This window comes from Salmo salar, chromosome ssa22, assembly GCF_905237065.1.
Source record: "Salmo salar chromosome ssa22, Ssal_v3.1, whole genome shotgun sequence".
Lineage (NCBI taxonomy): Eukaryota > Metazoa > Chordata > Actinopteri > Salmoniformes > Salmonidae > Salmo > Salmo salar.
This window is the reverse complement of record NC_059463.1, coordinates 13,874,347-13,896,144: the sequence shown is the minus strand read 5'-3', so window position 1 is coordinate 13,896,144 and position 21,798 is coordinate 13,874,347. Positions and strand designations below refer to the sequence as shown.

Sequence of the window (21,798 nt, the reverse complement as noted above, 5' to 3'; positions counted from 1 at the left end):
TAAGGCGTTTTAACAGAACATTATTGTGTCTTCATCAAGCATTACAATTTTTAAAAAATGTAAAAAACACTTGTGCGAAAAAAATAATTACAGCTTTTTTTTACCACATGAGTCAGACAGGTGGTTTTCGGACACTACATGGATTTTTGACAAGTACATTTTTCACGTTTTTTTTTTTTCATCTGACTCATTTGACACGTTTCCAAACGATATTATACATTTCACTAGAACCCGTGTCTCCAACGGGAGAAGCCAACGTCATGACCATTAAAACAAACGGGTCGACACTTTTTCTCATCCAGTGTATATTTATTATACATTTCTCACAATCTCTGAATTTTGACTGTTCAATTCCGAATAGGGCAGTCAAACATTTAACATTTTTGTCAAGTTGCTAAAATTGAGCTGTAATTTAAGATGTTTTTATAAAAAGCATTGACGTCTTGAATTTGTCCAAAGTAACAGTTAGCAAAATCAGCTAAATTGATAAAACACACTTTCGTTAACCTCAATCTCAACTTGTTTTGACTTCGCATTGTTGTTTTTAGCTGTATCGATTATGTATTTTGGATGATTCAGTGTATTTTGATTAATGCGATTAATCACGATTTTAACTTGAGTTTAACTCGAGTTAACTGATTAACTCTGACAGCCCTAATTCTAAATCATCTCTTTATAGAAAAGTATCTGTTTACATTAATTCCAAAAGCAAACAAATTCACACATTTTCAAATACATTAAAATCCCTTTTAGGCCTGTTTATTAAATGTAACAAAACCAATGAACAGTTAACAATAACAGAAGCGAAAAATAGGTAAATAGGACAACATTGAAGGTTAGCTATCACTATCACTAAGCTAGCTAGCGGTTAGTAGTTAGCATGCCACCATTGGATACAAATTTCATAAAACCTTCTAAAATACAAATCATTAAAGTGATTAATATGTAGACATGTAAATACACTCAATATGAGCCCTTGTTTATAAATATAACAACAATATCCTCTGAAATGCCATGTTGTTCTCTTTGACTTGCACACAAAAGTGAACTAGCTAGCTAGTTATTTAGCTTGGCTACACTCATGTGAATGGGGACATCTTACTCGTTTTTCACTCAGTCAAAACAATTAAAATGACCAAAAATATCAACACAGTTTATTTAAAGATGTTCTATATAGATTTTGAAAATGTAACCACTTTTGTGTCCAAGTCAACGAGAACAACATGGCATTTCAGAGAATATTGTTGTTATATTTATAAACAAGTGCTCATATTGAGGGTATTTACATGTGTACATATTAATCACGCTAATTATTTGTATTTTAGGTTACTTTTTATGATGCTAACTACACAAGTGGGGCGGCAGGTACCCTAGTGGTTAGAGCATTGGGCCAGTAACCGAAAGGTTGCTAGATTGAATCCCTGACCTGACAAGGTAAAAATATGTCTTTCTGCCCCTGAACAAGGCAGTTAACCCACTGTTCCTAGGCTGTAATTGCAAATAAGAATTTGTTCTTAACTGACTTGTCTAGTTAAATAAAGGTAAAAAAAATATAACCAGGATAATGAATTATGAGACACAGAGAGCTATCTTTTCTGTTCTTTTCACTGGGCTTCTTCCAATGGTCACGGACCAACACGCTTACAGCAGTAACACTCTGAATGCCTCTCCCTAGTGGTAGCGCTAAGTATACATGTATATCAATGCAACACCATGGAGGACTAATAATGGAGTGGATGGCTCAGAAAACAGAAATAATAGTTTTTTACTTGAATTATTATACTCAGATAAGCTAAGTAAGATTTTCACATGTGGAGTTTTCTTATATGTGAAATTGCAAATGTGATTTTCACGTGATTGTTTTTAACACGTGAACTTGCAATTCCACATGTGAAAGTGAGATTTACACATGGAGTTTTCTTACATGTAAAACTGCAAATGTGAATTTCACACGTTAAAGGTCCAATGCAGCCGTTTTTATCTCAATAGCAATGATTTATGGTTAACAATTAAATACTTTACTGTGATTGTTTTCAATACAAATAGTCAAAAAGAAACATTAGCAAAGAGCAATTTCTCAAGCAAGAATTTTTCTAGGACTGTCTGGAAGTGGTCTGAGTGGAAAGGGGAAAACTAGAAACTAACAGTTATTGGCAGAGAGGTTTGGAACACTCTTTCTCATTGGTCTAATAACTAATTTACCACCTTTTGATGTCACCAGGCAGGCAAAAAAATCCATCCCACCATAACAGGCTGATATTTCAGACTGTCTTTTCAAACAGCTCTTACACTAAAATGGCATCACCATTTTCACGATTTCACAGTAGTATTCCAACCTGTGTACAAAACATTATGAACATGCTTTTTCTATGGCATAGACTGGTGAAAGCTATGATCCCTTATTGATGTCACTCAATCACTGTAGATGACTGTAGATGAAGGGGAGGAGACAGATTAAAGAAGGATTTTTAAGCCTTGAGGCAATTGAGACAAAATATATTGTGAAATTTAAGCTCAACATGTGAAAGCAGCCATTTCACCAGTTTATTTTGTAAGGGAAGGTAAAAAAAAATGTTATGGAGTGTTATAGTGTAATCATGGTCTCCTAAATAATGATCTTTCTCTCTGAGCAGTAAAGGAGAAAGAGGACCTCCACCCAGACCTTGAATCCCAGGGTATGCATGATGACACCTTCTGTGAATACAGGTAAATCACACCTCCAACCACCACTGCATCGAGAATCCATTGTACCCAATGTTCTGAATTGTATCACATCATATAATTCTATCTGTGCATTTCTCCTGATTTAAAAGAAAACCCCACATGCATGAGCTATACACGGACCCTCACAGACATCCCTGTTCGAGACATGCGATGGGCTGAGTAGCATGTAGGCGTAACATGTATGTGGTAAACAGCAACAAACACCCCTGTTGTTGTTGACGAATTCGTGATGTCGATGTGGTATCACCCTATACGGTGCGTTGTGATTAGGTAGACGTGTGGTGGTAGAGCTCAGCTCATTAGCAGTAACAGCCTCATTGTTCAGATGTTACTAATTGTTTCTGAATGGAGCTCAATGAAGGATGGCTGCCTGGCCGCAACACAACCTAGCAGGAGGCTAAAACCAATCTGTGTAATTGAATGCAGCTCATCTCCGGGGGCAATAATATCTGTGCTCAATTCATTAATCCTCCACTGGTCCGATTCAGAACACACTCAAAGAATGCAACTCAGAGACCCGCACACCACTCCAATCAGTAGAGTCTCACACTCAGAACCTAAATTGAAGCAAAAGTAGCCTAGACATCTTTCGCCATATGGTCACAGTAAAGTTGAGAACTAGAGTGGTGTGTGTGGTCCTTAAAATATATGGCGTCAAAACGTCAGACAACAGGAAAGCACATTTATTGTATGTTTGCTCCAAAATCTAAAAATGCTCAGAACGCTGAAGCACACTATAATTGAACACTACAACAGCCCGACATCCACATCAATACCCTGTCTACTTTAAATCATCCCATTCATTGTCACATATAGTACATGGATATACTGTACATGTAGAGTTTAAGTACACTTGACATATTTGATCATTTTTCCTCTGTCCATCAGTCAGAGGTAAACATCGCTGCCAAATCACCGAAGCTCTTCATTGAAGCTTTATGGGTTCAAACCCGCCTGTGTCCCTGTCCTCACCAGTAAAGCCTATTGAGTTAAGCCATGAGTGAAATTAGGTGGATTTTAAATCCCCTGTCTTTGTGCCATCGTGTTCTGACACAGTGACAACGATGAGAAGCCACTGAAGGGCAGCCAGCACTCTCTGAGCGGACAGATCAAAGCAGAGGACAGTGGGGACAGCCTGGTGGACTATGGGGATGAGGACGCCCAGTTCAACGAGGATGGCTCCTTTATCGGCGAGTACGCTGGACGCAAGGAAAAAAGGGTGTCCGTGGAAGTCAAAGGAACCACCAATCAGAGCAAAGCGTAAGAGAAAGGAAAAGGGGCCATCATCCATCCTTAGGACAACACTTTCATCAGACTGGTGGAGGGGGGGACTTAATAAAGGAAGTACATGACATCATCCATACCAAGCAGAATCTCATGTGAAATGTAATTTGTCATTGTCAGCTGCACTGCCATCTTCATTTTATAAAGCTTGTCCTTTTATCAAACTGTAACAGAATGCATCATTTCGAAATGTATATATTATTGTATGTGTGGAGTGTTTTATATTACCGCAAATCAGTGAAAACCTTTGAGGCTTTTGCATTTTTTTGTCAAATGCAACAACTGTTTGTAATCCAGTCAAATATAAAAGGAAGAAATTAAGAAAACTCCAGTCCACATTTCTCCTTGTGTTATACTGCCAGGTCTTTTAGCAAACAACAAGCGTATGTGAGCGTATGATGTCTGTCTTGTTCAGCTGAAGCAAATATTATTGACATTTTATATTTGAAATGCATTCATTAAATATGATTTTAATATGTGTACAAAAGTTGTTTATTAACTTATTTCCTGGTTTTATACATGACAAAATAATACAAAATGGATGCCTTAGTTATATCACATGATGAAATACACAAAAGACCTAAGGCAGGTGGGTCGTTCCACTGATTAGGTGCCTTTTGAGTAGTGTAATTTGGTAAACATTATATATATTTTTTACCTCATTTTAATATTCTGTCATAAAGACCAAATGTTCAACTTAATAAAAAACACTTTTTCCCGTCTCAATGTTTTTTTAAATAAAACTATAGTAAGTGCCTATTAAGTGGCAAATAAAGTAACAGGATTGACCGTAACAGGGTTCATCTTAAAACTTCATCTTAAATCAGCCATGAATCCCCTTGTGACTGGGGGGAAATAAGCTTGTTGTGTGCAACAGGGAGGGGCAATTGAATGCAAGCTTCACAAAGAAAATGGCATTATAAAAAAATGTCTAGCCTGTTGATCTATGGGTTACAGGGTTAATGTGTTATGATCGACTCGCTCAGTATTCCTCCACAAAAGACCAGAAAATGTCCGAAAAGAGTAGAAACAGCTCACCTGCATTTATACTGTAATTATAACTATTAGACGTTCAATGTTTCTTTTGAAAAAAATATTTGAAAATGAATAGTTTCACTATATTAAAACAAGAGTTCAGTTCACGTAACAGGGTTGACATTAAAATGACGGACAGTTTTTTTTTGTTAAGCTTAAAATGAATTACTAATCACATAAAATAAATCATCATCATCAGAAATGAGTGTCAAAGCATCAAAATAACTAGGGCTTTACAATGATGGTGAAAACTTGGAGAATGTTGGGGTTAAGTGGATTAAAATCACAGAGGATGCACAGAGCGACATGAATTTTATGTCTATTCATATAAAAAATCTGATTTCTTGAATTTTCCATGTGGTCTATATTGAAGGCTACTTCATTTACTATAACAGGCAATTCAACATTTGTGTACAATTTCTACTTAATATATCAAAGGGACACAAAAGGCACTCATTTCATGGAACGACCCAGGTGCTCTGAGAACTCTCATTTGATAACAGGAAAGTACTTATACTGTTGTTGTAGACGTTTCTGATCCGGTTTCCACGGCGAGGCTGTGATTCAGTGGTTTTATGTGACAGCTTGCTACAACATGCAGACAATTATCAACCGAGTTACCGCTTGATCTATTCTAGTTCATCAAAATACAAATTAAAGCATGGCTTAATGTTGTCCCAATGTTCTTAGAACAGCCTTGCTCATTTCAACTTGCATGCCATTTTAGACACTGCCGTTCAACTCCAAAAAAAACGAATCACAGTAGTAGGCCTGTTTTAAAGTCAACCTAAACGTTAACACGACGATCGCCTTCTATTGCGTCTTTGTACAACAAAAAATAACATGTACAGCTATTGCATGTGTTTCAGAACGTTTGTGGATGTTTTTGATGTTATTAAATTGTTTCACTTTTCATAACCGTTGGCCATGGACTGACTGTCCGTCTTTAAACTGTTCATATAAAGAATACTTCCACTTCAATATAAACAATTTGTGCTTTGGGGTTTGTGATACACTGAACATTCTGCAGAAAGCTTTGCAATTATAACATCTACTGGTTAGGATGCGGAACATGACTATGTTACAATTGTGGTAAGTGTTCTGTCTGTTGTAAATAATGCATAACACTATTGGGACATGAATGTGTATACTTTGTGTGGGGTTAGTTCTGTTACTGAAATGTACTGCATATCTACAGTGATCACTCAATTACATGTTTACCTCAAATTGTGCCAAAGGAGCTTCTCTAATTCATAGATTCTAGAATGCATATGTTTCTTCAGCTTTGAGTTTCGAATATGTATTGACTTCATCAGGTGTTAATTAGCGAGAAGCAATATCATATGCAGAAACAGATCACACGCCAATCATAACAGCCTTCAAATCAGAAGTCTGAGAACAGTGGGGGGGAAACGTTTATCTGAAAATAAATCACTTCAATGTCAGGCCTGTCTCCAAGGTTGTTAATGGGTTGTTTAAAACAACTTGTGCCTCAGGAGACTAACATGGGAAATCAAAGGGGTGGGTTCAGTCAGTGGATAAAGGAGCAGGGCTATAATCACATGGAAAAGCAGATAGCAGAGAGTAGAGTATCACACTGCTCAGGTCATGATGGGTTACCCTGTTCCATTTGACTGAACTTTACAAGTCACACTTCCTCCTGTGTGAGGGACCACATTTGTTCTTTAGGACTCAGCAGACAAAATAAATATATAAAAGAAAACTGCTATATACAGTGCCTTCGGAAAGTATTCAGACCCCTTGACTTTTTCCACATTTTGAAAGGTTACAGCCTTTTTCAAAAATTGATTATATAGTTTTTTTCCCACATCGATCTACACACAATACCCCATAATGACAAAGCAAAAACAGGTTTAGACATTTTTGCACATTTATTAAAAATGAAAAAATGAAATCACATTTACATACGTTTTCAGACCCTTTACTCAATACTTGTTTGCAGCACCTTCGGCAGCGATTACAGCTGCCCCCGTAGCTCAGTTGGTAGAGCATGGTGTTTGCAACGCCAGGGTTGTGGGTTCGATTCCCACGGGGGGCCAAGTACAAAAAAAAAAAATAATAATAATAATAATAATAATTGTATGAAATGAAAATGAAATGTATGCATTCACTACTGTAAGTCGCTCTGGATAAGAGCGTCTGCTAAATGACTAAAATGTAAATGTAAAATGAGTCCTCCGGGGTATGACGCTACAAGCTTGGCACACCTGAAATTGAGGAGTTTCTCCCATTCTTCTCTGCAGATCCTCTCAAGCTCTGTCAGATTGAATAGGGAGTGTCGCTGCACAGCTATTTTCAGGTCTCTCTAGAGATGTTCAGTCGGGTTCAAGTTTGGGCTCTGGCTGGGCCAAAAAATTCGAAAAACCTTTTTCACTTTGTCATTATAGTGTATTATGTGTAGATTGATGAGGAAAAAAATATTTTTATCCATTTTAGAATACGTTTTTACATGAGGAACAGCTATATTGATCCATTATATGGCTGCTTGGATGTTCTGTGTACGTTAAAATGTTTTTAGCTGTCAATAACCCACTACATTGTTCTCCCTTACCTCTAGTGTAGTGTAATTGACTGCAGGGACAAGGACTGAGCCCCTGTGCTCGTGTTACTGAGGCTGCTGAGGAATGAATGCAGGAGAGGAGAGGTCAATGACTCAGAGCACAATATGAACCTATAAGAGCCCCAGTGACGCCAGAAAGAATTTTCAGACAAAGCACTTCCACAGCGTTTCATCTAAATCACTAGGAAAGTTATAAATAATGTACAACTCGGGTCAACGTCAGCATTTGCATAGACGGCCCAGAGCAGGAACAAATGGCTGGATTAAGTAGAGGAAAAATGGGCTCTCCCACACTATATATTATTTCCTGTGTCACCAGTTCTAGTTTATTTCAGATATCCAGGTCGCAGCCACTGGAGGAGCCAAATATCCAACCTGGTCTCAGAGCATTTCGTATTATTCTGTACGTAAATCCATTACACTCCATTTAGTATAATATGTTACGTTTTGTATGGTATGTATCCATTTGTGGATATCCATCACCCATTTCAGATGATATGTTACGAATTAAAATTTGTATGATACAGTTGAAGTCGGAAGTTTACATACACCTTAGCCAAATACATTTAAACTCAGTTATTCACAATTCCTGACATTTAATCCTAGTAAAAATTCCCTGTCTTAGGTCAATTAGGATCACCACTTTATTTTAAGAATCTGAAATGTTAGAAAAGTAGTAGAGAGAATGATTTATTTCAGCTTTTATTTCTTTCATCACATTCCCAGTGGGTCAGAAGTTTACATTCACTCAATTAGTATTTGGTAGCATTGCCTTTAAATTGTTTAACTTGGGTCAAACGTTTCAGGTAGCCTTCCACAAGCTTCCCACAATAAGTTGGGTGAATTTTGGCCCATTCCTCCTGACAGAGCTGGTGTAACTGAGTCAGGTTTGTAGGACTCCATGCTCGCGCACACTTTTTCAGTTCTGCCCACAAATGTCTATGGGATTGAGGTCATGGCTTTGTGATGGCCACTCCAATACCTTGACTTTGTTAAGCCATTTTGCCACAACTGTGGATGTGTGCTTGGGGTTATTATCCATTTGGAAGACCCATTTGCAACCAAGCATTAACTATCTGACTAATGTCTTGAGACGTTGCTTCAATATGTCCACATAATTTTCCTACCTCATGATGCCATCTATTTTGTGAAGTGCACCAGTCCCTCCTTCAGTAAAGCACCCCCACAACATGATGCTGCCACCCCCGTGCTTCACGGTTGGGATGGTGTTCTCCGGCTAGCAAGCCTCCCCCTTTTTCTTCCTAACATAACGATGGTCATTATGGCCAAACAGTTCTATATTTGTTTCATCAGACCTGAGGACATTTCTCCAAAAAGTACGATCTTTGTCCCCATGTGCAGTTGCAAACCGTAGTCTGGCTTTTTTATGGCGGTTTTGAAGCAGTGGCTTCTTCCTTGCTGAGCGGCCTTTCAGGTTATGTCAATATAGGACTCGTTTTACTGTGGATATAGATACTTTTTTACCGGTTTCCTCCAGCATCTTCACAAGGTCCTTTGCTGTTGTTCTGGGATTGATTTGCACTTTTCACACCAAAGTACATTCATCTCTAGGAGACAGAACGCGTCTCCTTCCTGAGCGGTATGATGGCTGCGTGGTCCCATGGTGTTTATACTTGCATACAATTGTTTGTACAGATGAATGTGGTACCTTCAGGCGTTTGGAAATTGCTCCCAAGGATGAACCAGACTTGTGGAGGTCTACAATTTTTTTCTGAGATCTTGGCTGATTTATTTAGATTTTCCCATGATGTCAAGCAAAGAGGCACAGAGTTTGAAGGTAGGACTTGAAATACATCCACAGATAAACCTCCAATTGACTCAAATTATGTCAATTAGCCTGTCAGAATCTTCTAAAGCCATGACATTTTTCAGGAATTTTCCAAGCTGTTTAAAGGCACAGCCAACTTAGTTTATGTAAACTTCTGACCCACTGGAATTGTGATACAGTGAATTATAAGTGAAATAATCTGTCTGTAAACAATTGTTGGAAAAATGACTTGTGTCATGCACAAAGTAGATGTCCTAACCGACTTGCCAAAACTATTGTTTGTTAACAATAAATGCATGGAGTGATTGAAAAATGAGTTTTAATGACTCCAACCTAAGTGTATGTAAACTTCCGACTTCAACTGTACGTTACACATTTGCAAAATGTACAATAAGTTATGAATTTGTAAAATGTATGATATGTTATGAATTCTAACTAGGTGGCTAATGTTAGCTAGGTGGCTAATGTTAGCTAGCTGGCTAACGTTAGCTAGGGTAGTGGTTAAGGTTAAGGTTAGGGTTAGACTTAGCTAAAAGGGTTAAGTTAAGGGAATGGTTAGCTAAAATGGTTAGGGTTAGGCGAAGGGTTTGCTAACATGCTAAGTAGTTGAAAAGTAGCTAAAAAGTTGTAAAAGTTTCTAAGTAGCTTAAATTGTCCGTGATGAGATTCAGACTTGTAACCTTTGGGTTGCTGGATGTTTGCATTATACGTCCCTCCAACCTCCCTACTTTCGTTTTTGCCTTAAGTATCCATCTGTCTTATGTAACCATACCAAACACATCATACTAATTAGCCCTTCCCGAGTTAAAAATAATAATACGAAAAATAAAAATAGTAACACAAGAGGAATAAAATGCACAAGAATGAAGCTATATACAGGGAGTACGAATACCATATTACTGTGGAGCTATATACATGGAGGAGCAGTACCAGATCAATGTGGAGCTATATATAGGGAGTACCAGTACCAGATCAATGTGGAGCTATTTACAGGGAGTACCAGTACCAGATCAATGTGGAGCTATATACAGGGAGTACCGGTACCAGATCAATGTGGAGCTATATACAGGGAGTACCAGTACCAGATCAATGTGGAGCTATATACAGGGAGTACCAGTACCAGATCAATGTGGAGCTATATACAGGGAGTACCAGTACCAGATCAATGTGGAGCTATATACAGGGAGTACCAGTACCAGATCAATGTGGAGCTATATGCAGGGAGTACCAGTACCAGATCAATGTGGAGCTATATACAGGGAGTACCAGTACCAGATCAATGTGGAGCTATATACAGGGAGTACGAATACCAGATCAATGTGGAGCTGTATACAGGGAGTACCAGTACCAGATCAATGTGGAGTTATATACAGGGAGTACCAGTACCAGACCAATGTGGAGCTATATACAGGGAGTACCGGTACCAGATCAATGTGGAGCTATATACAGGGAGTACCGGTACCAGATCAATGTGGAGCTATATACAGGGAGTACCAGTACCAGATCAATGTGGAGCTATATGCAGGGAGTACCAGTAGCAGATCAATGTGGAGATATATACAGGGAGTACCAGTACCAGATCAATGTGGAGTTATATACAGGGAGTACCAGTACCAGATCAATGTGGAGCTATATACAGGGAGTACCAATACCAGATCAATATGGAGTTATATACAGGGAGTACCAGTACCAGATCAATGTGGAGCTATATACAGGGAGTACCAGTACCAGATCAATGTGGAGCTATATACAGGGAGTACCAGTACCAGATCAATGTGCAGGGGTATGAGATATTTGAAGTAGATATGTACGTAAAGGCAGGGCAAAGTGACAAGGAATCAGGATAGATAATAATAAGAGTAAAGAGTATCAGCAGCATATGATGAGTCAGAATGGTGTGTGTGTGTGTGTGTGTGTGTGTGTGTGTGTGTGTGTGTGTGTGTGTGTGTGTGTGTGTGTGTGTGTGTGTGTGTGTGTGGCATCGGTATGCGGGTGTCCTTAATGTTGGACCTGATTCATGTTTTTGCTGATGTACTGGCATTAGTGAAATAATCAAGAACATGATGTAACTTTTCATACTGTGTTCCATTTGAATTATATCTCTTCAAGCACACTGGAACAATTTAGAACAGTAGAAACTGTCAATGTCTGGGAAGGTGTAATCTTTTTCGTCAAGTTTGCACAGTTATGTTTTAATTTGTCTTTGGGACTTGAAAGGAAATAAATTCATTGTTAAATGAAATTACACATATTTTGTTGACTTAAATATAACGTATTGTTTTTAATTAAAGACCGAAACATCTTTGCCTAACAGGTTGATTTCCAAAGTAAGTTTCCAATTTGTCCCTTGCTTGGATACTTTCTGAGTTTTTTGCATGAAATTAAACTCTTTCTGCCCTTCTTATTGTCTTAGCAAGAGTTAGTTACAGCCCACATTCATATTAAAGTAAGGAGGTCCTGCATTACAAGTGAACTGAACTCTATGCGAAGGGTGATTCATTTAGAGAGTGGCAAAAATGGTAATGCCTGTGCAGGCCTGTGACTCTCTCAAAGCTCTGATGCAGCTGGGACATCTAAGGGATTGATCTCAACACATCGTACTTATGCTGCAAATGAATTGATCCCCAGGACTCTTGGAGCTGTCAGCAACTCACGTTGTATGAAGCCTTCATTCATCAACACATTTTTCCATGTGAGCAGCAACTTTTGGGGGAGAAAAATAGAGCAAAACTTATCTGCATAAATCCTGCTGCCAGCACTACTGGACATTTCAGGATAACAAATGATGGTCAGGAGGCAGTTAGAGCTTGCTGAGTGTCCCAGATGATCTGAAAAGCATTTGGCCTGGCCTCTGAAAATGTAATTTCTGTTATTCTGCTCTTCTGAGGGTTATATAAAGCATAATTCTTATATATGGTCCAGCATGGCTCAATTGGTAGAGTGTGGTGCTTGCAACGTCAGGGTTGTGGGGTTGATTCCAGCCATACCAAAATGTATACACACACTACTATAAATGGCTTTGGATAAACTCATCTGCTAAATTATTTATTTATGCTGTAATCATACTTATGTACCTCAAAACCATAAATCAACCTTTGTGGCCTAAGACTGGATTTAATCTTTATTATGAGAAGAAATAAACTATCTATGTAACGCATGGGATGTCAAACTCATTCCGTGGAGGGCCTTGTGTTTGCTGGTTTTTGGTTTTGCCTTTCAATTAAGACCTAGACAACTAGGTGTGGGGAGTTCCTTACTAATCAGTGAACTTAATTCATCAATCAAGTACAAGGGAGGAATGAAAACCCGCAGTCGCTCGGCCCTCCATGGAATGAGTTTGACACGTGATGTAATGACTCAGGTCCAATTATCCACAGACTGGATGCATGCACTCTCACCTACAGACTTGGCATGATGCTTCAGCCTTGACTTTCTAGTGGCCCTACAGTCTAACAGTAATTCTGAGGTTAATGATGATTACAGAGACATCTCAAATGTCTGGTACTGGCTCTTGATATTTTTTACATTTTAGATTGACATTTTAGTCATTTAGCAGATGCTCTTATCCAGAGCGACTTACAGTAGTGAATGCATACATTTTTTCTCCGTACTGGTCCCCCGTGGGAATCAAACCCACAACCCTGGCATTGCAGACACCATTCTCTACCAACTGAGCTACACAGGACTATGGTGTGCAATCCAAACTTTTGCAGAACGGAGTGGTTTTTTCAGTAAAACAGTTATTTGCATTTGTAACGTTAGAGTATTTTCCCAAAGCTTTGAATGATAGGACTAGGACATCTTCACAGCATTTCTGGAGAAGCCATGAAATGACCAACCCCAGATTGACATATCTGGCACAGACAGACTCTGTACTGTGACTCTGCTAGCACTTACTTAGGAATGTTGGCTGTGGATGAACACATGGCAGGGCAAAGGTAAACAGGTCCCCTTGTGAGGTGGACAGATGGGGGTATTTCACACAACTAAGATGGCTCTGGGCCTGCTCTGGAAACGGCCCAATACTGTAGCAGAGGTTCCTGCAGTTCAGACTGGGGAGACTCCTTGTTTGACCTGGAATCTCCATTCATCTCCGGCCAAGTCTCCACACATCACCCTCCACTGTATGTGGATCAGCCTGTCTGTCTGTGTGGTCTCATGAGCAGCACAGTGTCTGTCCTCTAGGCAGTGCTACAGTATGGCCTTCTCTACTAGATAACAGGTCCCCCTAGCCTAGCTTGTATAGTCCATGGGTTTCATGAATGATAAAAAGTGTGGAATAAATAAATAAACTGGAGCATTACCATTCTACAGAGACCTGCCCTTATCACAAATGCACAAGTGGACGCATGCTTCGAAGTGTGTTTGCATATTTTACTCCCTTTGTCATTAATACGCAATGCAATCAAAAACGTTTTTCCAAACCCATTTACACTCCTGCCTTTATGTCTCTGTGCAAGGCTTATATAGACTATCACCTGGAATAATGATGGATTTGCAGAAGTCAAAAGTTCAGATATACACCCAATCAGGAATATGAATGACAGATACATCTCCTGTACATTAACATACTATTTGTGGAAATGATATGCAGGAACGGAGTAATATAAGAAATGCCCAAAGCTTAAATCTAATAAAATAAATGCAATGTATTATTTATTGATATGCTGTGGGCATTAAACAGCTTCTCGTTATTGCCTTAATGGTGTTGTGCAAATCCCTGCCCTTGGTCTTCAGGATTAGGATTATTAATTTTGCCAGAGTGCCTTACAGATGGGGAAATTCCCACAAGTTTTTTAAATGCAGAAATATTTTCTGTACTTTCAAGTATATCATGTCCACCTAGTTTTATGAGCAATAACAATGTTAAGTGGTTGCTGTGCTGAGTAGTGCCAGTGCATTTCAACTGCACAGTGTAATGCAGCACCAATGAATGTGTTTGACAAATGTGTTATCAAAAATGAATCCAAAATTGTTTCATTACATTGCAGTCAGAAGTAATAGTGATAATGTATGGTCTAATAATTCAGTTGTTCAGGATTTGTTTTCATCTGTTTGATTTACAACATGAATGGATTGGAATAAGAAGTCAAGCTTCAATGAAACATGTAGTACAGCTCCAAGATACAACAAAGTGGGCTGGCCAAATAAAGTGAAAATACTATTATTCAGATAAATAGAGCTACAGTAATTGGGCAAAACAGGTCCCTGTTTTATTGAGCAATAAATCAATTTGGTCTGCTCTCAGAGCACCAAGTGCAACATATCCCTAAAAGGGAATACCCCAAATGCTTATGATATTTTTTGAAGAGATTTCAATTATGTTGATCTAATTGAAAAGCATTGACTGGTCGTACAAATACTTCAAAGTATAATGATGTTAACACTTGCCAATATAATGTCTTGAGAAACAAATAACCTAATTTTAGATTTGTGGAAAAAATCATATACTGTATGTCTCAATTGTATTATCTAGTTCTTTCTCTGGAAGGGGCCTAATCTAAGATGTTTTGTATTGCTATATCTTGTATGAGGAGAGATGCAGCACTGCCCCTGGCATTTCAGAAGACCTACAGTATATAAAGTATGTCTAACAACTTAATGACTTGAGTGGACAGCGCCTCCAGCTCGTCCTAGCGTCTGGCTTCTAGCTTCTGGCTCACAGCTGGCGAGGAGACCGCAAGAGGAGTGGTTCTCTGTGATCCAATCAGGTGAGGGGGCTATTATCTGCTGTGTGCTGGGCTGTTCAGCCAGCCACCTGCACAGGGCTCCCCACCAGGGGTTGTCAACCACGCCAGAGGCTCTTACACATTCTGACCACATTTTTTTATACCAGTTACTCCATGATAAACTGAGCCAAAGTCCTACTATGCTACTTTAAAAAGCCCTCACACTAGAGAGGATCAGCTTCAGAGCACTACAATCAAGGCATTCCGGCTCAATCACTTCGACCTTCAGGGGTAAAAAAAAAAAAAAAGTCTGTAAATTGCTATGAAAATGAGGGCTGGCACAGTAATCATATTATTGCGTAATCAACAATTATGGACATTAACCGTGAATTAAAAAGAATGATCATAATCATAATAATGTACGTACATTTTAGGGTGGAGGGGGGATTTTAATGTAATTTTCAAGTAAAGATAGTTTACCCGATAGCAGTTTTTCATTTTTACAAGAAGAGGATATGGTTTTTAATTTCTCAACAAGGGCAGCAATCATTTTACGAGCAGTATGGCACAGTCAAGAAGAAAAGATTCATTTCCTGAAGTTCTAAACGGTCAAAACCATTTGTTTTTGAGACGGTCAACGCCACTTGTTTTTGAGACGGTCAAAGTCATTTGTTTTTGAGACGGTCAAAACCATTTGTTTTTGAGACGGTCAAAGTCATTTGTTTTTGAGACAGTCAAAACCATTTGTTTTTGAGACGGTCAAAGTCATTTGTTTTTGAGACGGTCAAAACCATTTGTTTTTGAGACGGTCAAAAGCATTTGTTTTTGAGACGGTCAAAGTCATTTGTTTTTGAGACGGTCAAAACCATTAGTTTTTGTCAACAAAGCAGTGTTGTATTCATTACAATTATGACAATAACCATGGTCATGTGCATGACAATTAAATGAACATTTCATGAATCTAGCACAATGTATCATTAAATCATTTAAATTACCAGCTTTTCTGTGAAGATTATTGCAGATCCATTCTTTCACGAATCTCTGAAAAACGGATAGGCCTATATAACATGATTTTATAGCATGATGTAGGGATCAGCTCTGCACTGGCCTGGTACATTCAACTACCAGAAGAACCAGACTGAAATACACCTAACTGGTTAAAAGTTATTTACCACAATCACCCCCTCAATGACATTGATCTTCTCTTCATGGGAGCTGGCTACTGAGGCTTATCTGATTTTAAGAGCAGATTATCAGTTGTTTAGTCTGTATAATTGACCTGGATCCTACTGTTTATGTTATTCTACCCCAGAGCTGGAGTCTTGGATCTTTCTGCTTGACATCCGCCCCTGCTTTTTTTTGTGTCAGACTTGAATAACTTTGAGTGGCTTGTGGGCTATTAGTTATACGGACACTTTAGACTGTGGGCTGTTAGTTATACCAAGACTTTAGACTGTGGGGTATTAGTTATACCAACACTTTAGACTGTGGGGTATTAGTTATACCAACACTTTAGACTGTGGGGTATTAGTTATACCAACACTTTAGACTGTGGGCTATTAGTTATACCAACACTTTGCACTGTGGGGTATTAGTTATACCAACATTTTGCACTGTGGGGTATTAGTTAGACCAACACTTTAGACTGTGGGCTATTAGTTATACCAACACTTTGCACTGTGGGGTATTAGTTATACCAACACTTTGCACTGTGGGGTATTAGTTATACCAACACTTTGCACTGTGGGGTATTAGTTATACCAACACTTTTCACTACCTACAACTACATGGAGTGACTTCAGGCATTTTGGAATAGTCCACATGATATTTAGTCATGTACACTACGAGTCAAAAGTTTGGACACACCTACTCATTCAAGGGTTTTTCTTTATACTATTTTCTACATTGTAGAATAATAGTGAAAACATGAAAACTATGAAATAACACATATGGAATCATGTAGTAACCAAAAAAGTGTTAAACAAATCTAAATATATTTTAGATTCTTCAAAGTAGCCACCCTTTGCCTTGATGACAGCTTTGCACATTCTTGGCATTCTCTCAACCAGCTTTATGAGGTAGTCACCTGGAATGCATGTGTGCCTTGTTAAAAAACAGGTGTGCCTTGTTAAAAGATATTTTGTGGAATTTCTTTCCTTCTTAATGCATTTGAGTCAATCAGCTGTGTTGTGACAAGGTAGGGGTGGCATACAGATTATAGCCATATTTGGTAAAAGTAATTGTGATACAGTGAAATGATGTAAACAATTATTGGAAAAATTACTTGTGTCATGCACAAAGTAGATGTCCAAACCGACTTGCCAAGTGGTTGAAAAATGAGTTTTAATGTCTCCAAGCTAAGTGTATGTAAACTTCCGACTTCAACTGTAGCTTGATACTTGTATCAGCAAAGAACATTTTTTTCACCTTTATTTAACCAGGTAGGCTAGTTGAGAACAAGTTCTCATTTGCAACTGCGACCTGGCCAAGATAAAGCATAGCAATTCGACACATACAACAACACAGAGATACACATGGAATAAACAAAACATACAGTCAAAAATACAGTAGAACAAAAGAAAACAAAAAGTCGAAATACAGTGGGTGCAAATTAGGTAAGTTAAGGCAATAAATAGGCCATGGTGGCGAAGTAATTACAATATAGCAATTAAACACTGCAATGGTAGATGTGCAGAAGATTAATGTGCAAGTAGAGATACTGGGGTGCAAAGGAGCTAGATAAATATATAAATACAGTATGGGGATGAGGTAGGTAGATAGATGGGCTGTTTACAGATGGGCTATGTACAGGTGCAGTGATCTGTGAGTTGCTCTGACAGCTGGTGCTTAAAGCTATTGAGGGAGATATGAGTCTCCAGCTTCAGAGATTTTTGCAGTTCATTCCAGTCATTGGCAGCAGAGAACTGGAAGGAAAGACGACCAAAGAAGGAATTGGCTTTGGGGGGTGACCAGTGAGATATACCTGCTGGAGCGCGTGCTACGAGTGGGTGCTGCTATGGTGACCAGTGAGCTGAGATAAGGCGGGCCTTTACCTAGCAGAGACTTGTAGATAACCTGTAGCCAGTGGGTTTGGCGACGAGTATGAAGCGAGGGCCAACCAACGAGAGCGTACAGGTCGCAATGGTGGGTAGTGTATGGGGCTTTGGTGACAAAACGGATGGCACTGTAATAGACTGCATCCAGTTTGTTGAGTAGAGTGTTGGAGGCTTTTTTATAGATGACATCACCGAAGTCGAGGATCGGTAGGATGGTCAGTTTTACGAGGGTGTGTTTGGCAGCATGAGTGAAGGATGCTTTGTTGCGATATAGGAAGCCGATTCTAGATTTAATTTTGGATCGGAGATGCTTAATGTGAGTCTGGAAGGAGAGTTTACAGTCTAACCAGACACCCAGGTATTTGTAGTTGTCCACGTAAGTCAGAACCGTCCAGAGTGGTGATGCTGGACGGGCGAGCAGGTGCGGGCAGTGATCGATTGAATAGCATGCATTTAGTTTTACCTGCGTTTAAGAGCAGTTGGAGGCCACGGAAGGAGAGTTGTTTGGGATTGAAGCTCGTCTGGAGGTTAGTTAACACAGTGTCCAAAGAGGGGCCAGAAGTATACAGAATGGTGTTGTCTGTGTAGAGGTGGATCAGAGATTCACCAGCAGCAAGAGCAACATCATTGATGTATACGGAGATGAGAGTTGGCCCAAGAATTGAACCCTGTGGCACACCCATAGAGACTGCCAGAGGTCCGGACAACAGGCCCTCCGATTTGACACACTGAACTCTATCAGAGAAGTAGTTGGTAAACCAGGCGAGGCAATCATTTGAGAAACCAAGGCTGTCGAGTCTGCAACAATCAATAATGCTAAGGTAAACTGTAGATACTGCAGCCCAAAGATTGGTGAAACCAAGGAAAAAGTCAGTAACTGATGTGAATGATGGCAGTTACTGCTTTTTACCTTGCTTTCACCATAACTATTTCCAGTTACTGCAAATTTGACCCCCCCCCCATTTTCTCCAGAACACAACACAGTGGAGGCAGGATATTTGTCCATTTTTGACCAAATGTGCAGTTACACCTATTTTGCTTGGTTGGGCAGAGTGTAACATTCTCTGTTCTCTGACACGGCATTGAAAACTGATTTAAGTAGACGACCATTATGCATAATTATGTACCACTATTCAATAGCCTAAATCGCCCATGACTCATACAGTATGACACAGACATAGAAATATAATAGTAAAAACAGATCCACTCAGGATAGTCAGTGTTTCAAAAAGAAATCAAATGAAAGCTGAATTTGTTTGTTTTGTTATTGTCATTTTTTTCTCCACACACTGCGGCACTTGAACAAAGTGCGCTAAATCACTTAACTTAGTGAAGAAAAGAGAGCCATCTGGTGCTTAAACCATAGTTCATAATGAAAAATAATGCAAATCAAACAAGATTTTAAAGGTCTCCTTTGTTGTGAAAATAAAATATTTTCATCCAAGAGTGTTGGTGTTACAACTCATTGATAAGGTAATGATGTATACCACAGGTCAGGCAAGGAATGGAGGTAATGATGACAGTCATTTAACATATTTACTGGCGTATACTGGACCACCATCTGCAATTTTATGGTTGATTTAGAATCGCTTTATCCTCTCTTTATAGCCGGGACTTCACAATCAAATGTGCATCAGGCATCTTTTTATCATCACATGTCTGCTGAGCCAGCAGGGCTCATTTGATTGCCATAGCGAAATGCTTTTCTACCCTGCAGTACAAATGTCCTCCATTTGAATCTATTTTTCAAAGGAAAAATCCCTTTTTTATTGGTCTGGCCAATACTCAACAACATTATTCTTCATTACTCGGTCATAAGGCATTGACCCTTTTATTTTATTTATTTTATTTTTTTGCACTGACTCTATGCACACTCACAGGACTCTACACACTCACTCACACAAACTCATACTGACACTCCAACACACACTCACACACTTAATTTGCACACACACACATAGACGCACATACATTCATACTGACTCTAAACACACGTACACACATTCACCTACAATCTTCATCAAATACCTGCTGCTACTCCTGATGCATAGTCACCTTACCCTTATACATATCTACCCTTATCACTCCCGTATCCCTGCACATTGTAAATATGGTATTGGAACTGACCCTAGAACTGACACTTTATACCGCTTACTTACTTTCTCATGTTATTCTTATTTCCATTTCTCATGTGTTTTTGTTCTGCTTTACTGAATTTCTTTCTACTATACAGTATATTGAGTGACACTGCATTTTAAGGGGTTCTTATTACATGTGTAATTACACTGTAACGAGTATTGTAGTTAACTGTAACAACCAATAGTTACACTGTAAGAGCAACATTGCGGTGTTACCATGCGTGTTACCATGCTTGTTACAAATGGGTAAGTTTCCACTAAATTCACAAACTTTGTGTTTTGTTTCTTCTCAGCTGCATCCAATTGAGTAACAACTGTCACAAAGGTTGTGACCCCTCGTGGAAGTGCTGGGTGTCCGAGAGATTATACCAATAGGCTCTAATTACTTACCCACGAATATGCGCTGTTGAAAATAACTCTACGTTATTGCCAGCAATAAAGTGTACCATCTGGGTTAATTTGGTCATCCCAGCTGAGGAAAAACATTATTTCAAAGCATTGTACATGTTATGTTTGCCTAAGCAAAATGTAATTGCTAGGTGTTACACAGGATTTAAATTATGTGTGTTTTGAGGGGTACTTACTTGTAATTAATGTGTACTTATACAGTACACTACCCATCCTGACAACCTGGCCCTCATTTTAAAGCTGCTGGAAGTGGGATCCAAGTGGGAAGATATACACGCTAGTACACTACAGAGTACAAGTAATTTCTGAATAAGTACAATGTAATTACTATCTGTTAGACAGGATTCAGCTAGTTAAAGTGAAATGTGTCTTGAGGGGTACTTACTTGTAATTAATGTGTACTTATAGAGTACATTACCCATCCTGACAACCTCACCCTCATTTTAAAGCTTCTGGAAGTTTCACTTCATTTCTGTACCTTCTTGTAAAATCAGAGCCAGGTTGTCAATATGGGTAATGTACTGTATAAGTACCCCTCAACATACACTTCATTTTAATGAGCAAAATCCTGTGTAACAACTAGTAATTACATTGTAATTAGGCAAACATTGCATGTACTGAAATAGTGTATTTTTCCTCATCTGGGATGCCACCCATATTAGATCCCAGTCAGTGAAGTTGACGTACTGATCTGTACACTTTATTTTGGGTGGTACACTTATTTTGGGGGGAAGTGCTACTGTATCAACAACACTGAATGGAGATATAGTTTGAACAGTGCACGTTCAAGGGTAAGTAATTAGAGCCTATTGAGCATACTGTAGGCTATAATTTCTCAGACACCCAGCGCATCCACAAGGGATCACAACCCGTGTGACCGTTGTTACTGTATGCAGCTGAGAAGAAGTGAGTTGGTTAATTTAGTAGAAACCTGCCCATTTGTCTCAAGCATAGTAACAAGCCTTCATTTTTACACCTTGGTAATTACATTGTGATAAGGACCGCTTAAAATTAAGTGTTACGCATATTGATATTCATATTCACTGCATTGTAGGGAAATGTGCTTGCAAAAAAGGCATTTCACTGTACTCGTGCACATGACAATAAAACTTGA

At 38.9% G+C, this 21,798-nt stretch overlaps 1 protein-coding gene and 1 non-coding gene across 11 annotated transcripts in view; both read left to right on the top strand.

Annotated features, from left to right (window-relative positions):
• chl1b (cell adhesion molecule L1-like b) overlaps positions 1 to 4,730 on the top strand; it is a 74,539-nt gene extending 69,809 nt beyond the window's left edge. For all 10 annotated transcript variants that reach the window (XM_014166365.2, XM_014166362.2, XM_014166366.2 and 7 more), the window contains 2 exons: positions 2,634 to 2,706; positions 3,781 to 4,730. In XM_014166365.2, coding sequence (XP_014021840.1) covers positions 2,634 to 2,706; positions 3,781 to 3,988 — 281 coding nt within the window. In that variant the 3' untranslated portion in view covers positions 3,989 to 4,730. The remainder of the gene's footprint in view (positions 1 to 2,633; positions 2,707 to 3,780) is intronic.
• Positions 4,731 to 7,029: 2,299 nt separating this feature from the next.
• On the top strand, positions 7,030 to 7,102 carry trnaa-ugc (transfer RNA alanine (anticodon UGC)). Its single transcript has one exon. It is a non-coding gene; the product is annotated as a tRNA-Ala (tRNA).
• The last annotated feature ends 14,696 nt before the right edge of the window (positions 7,103 to 21,798 follow it).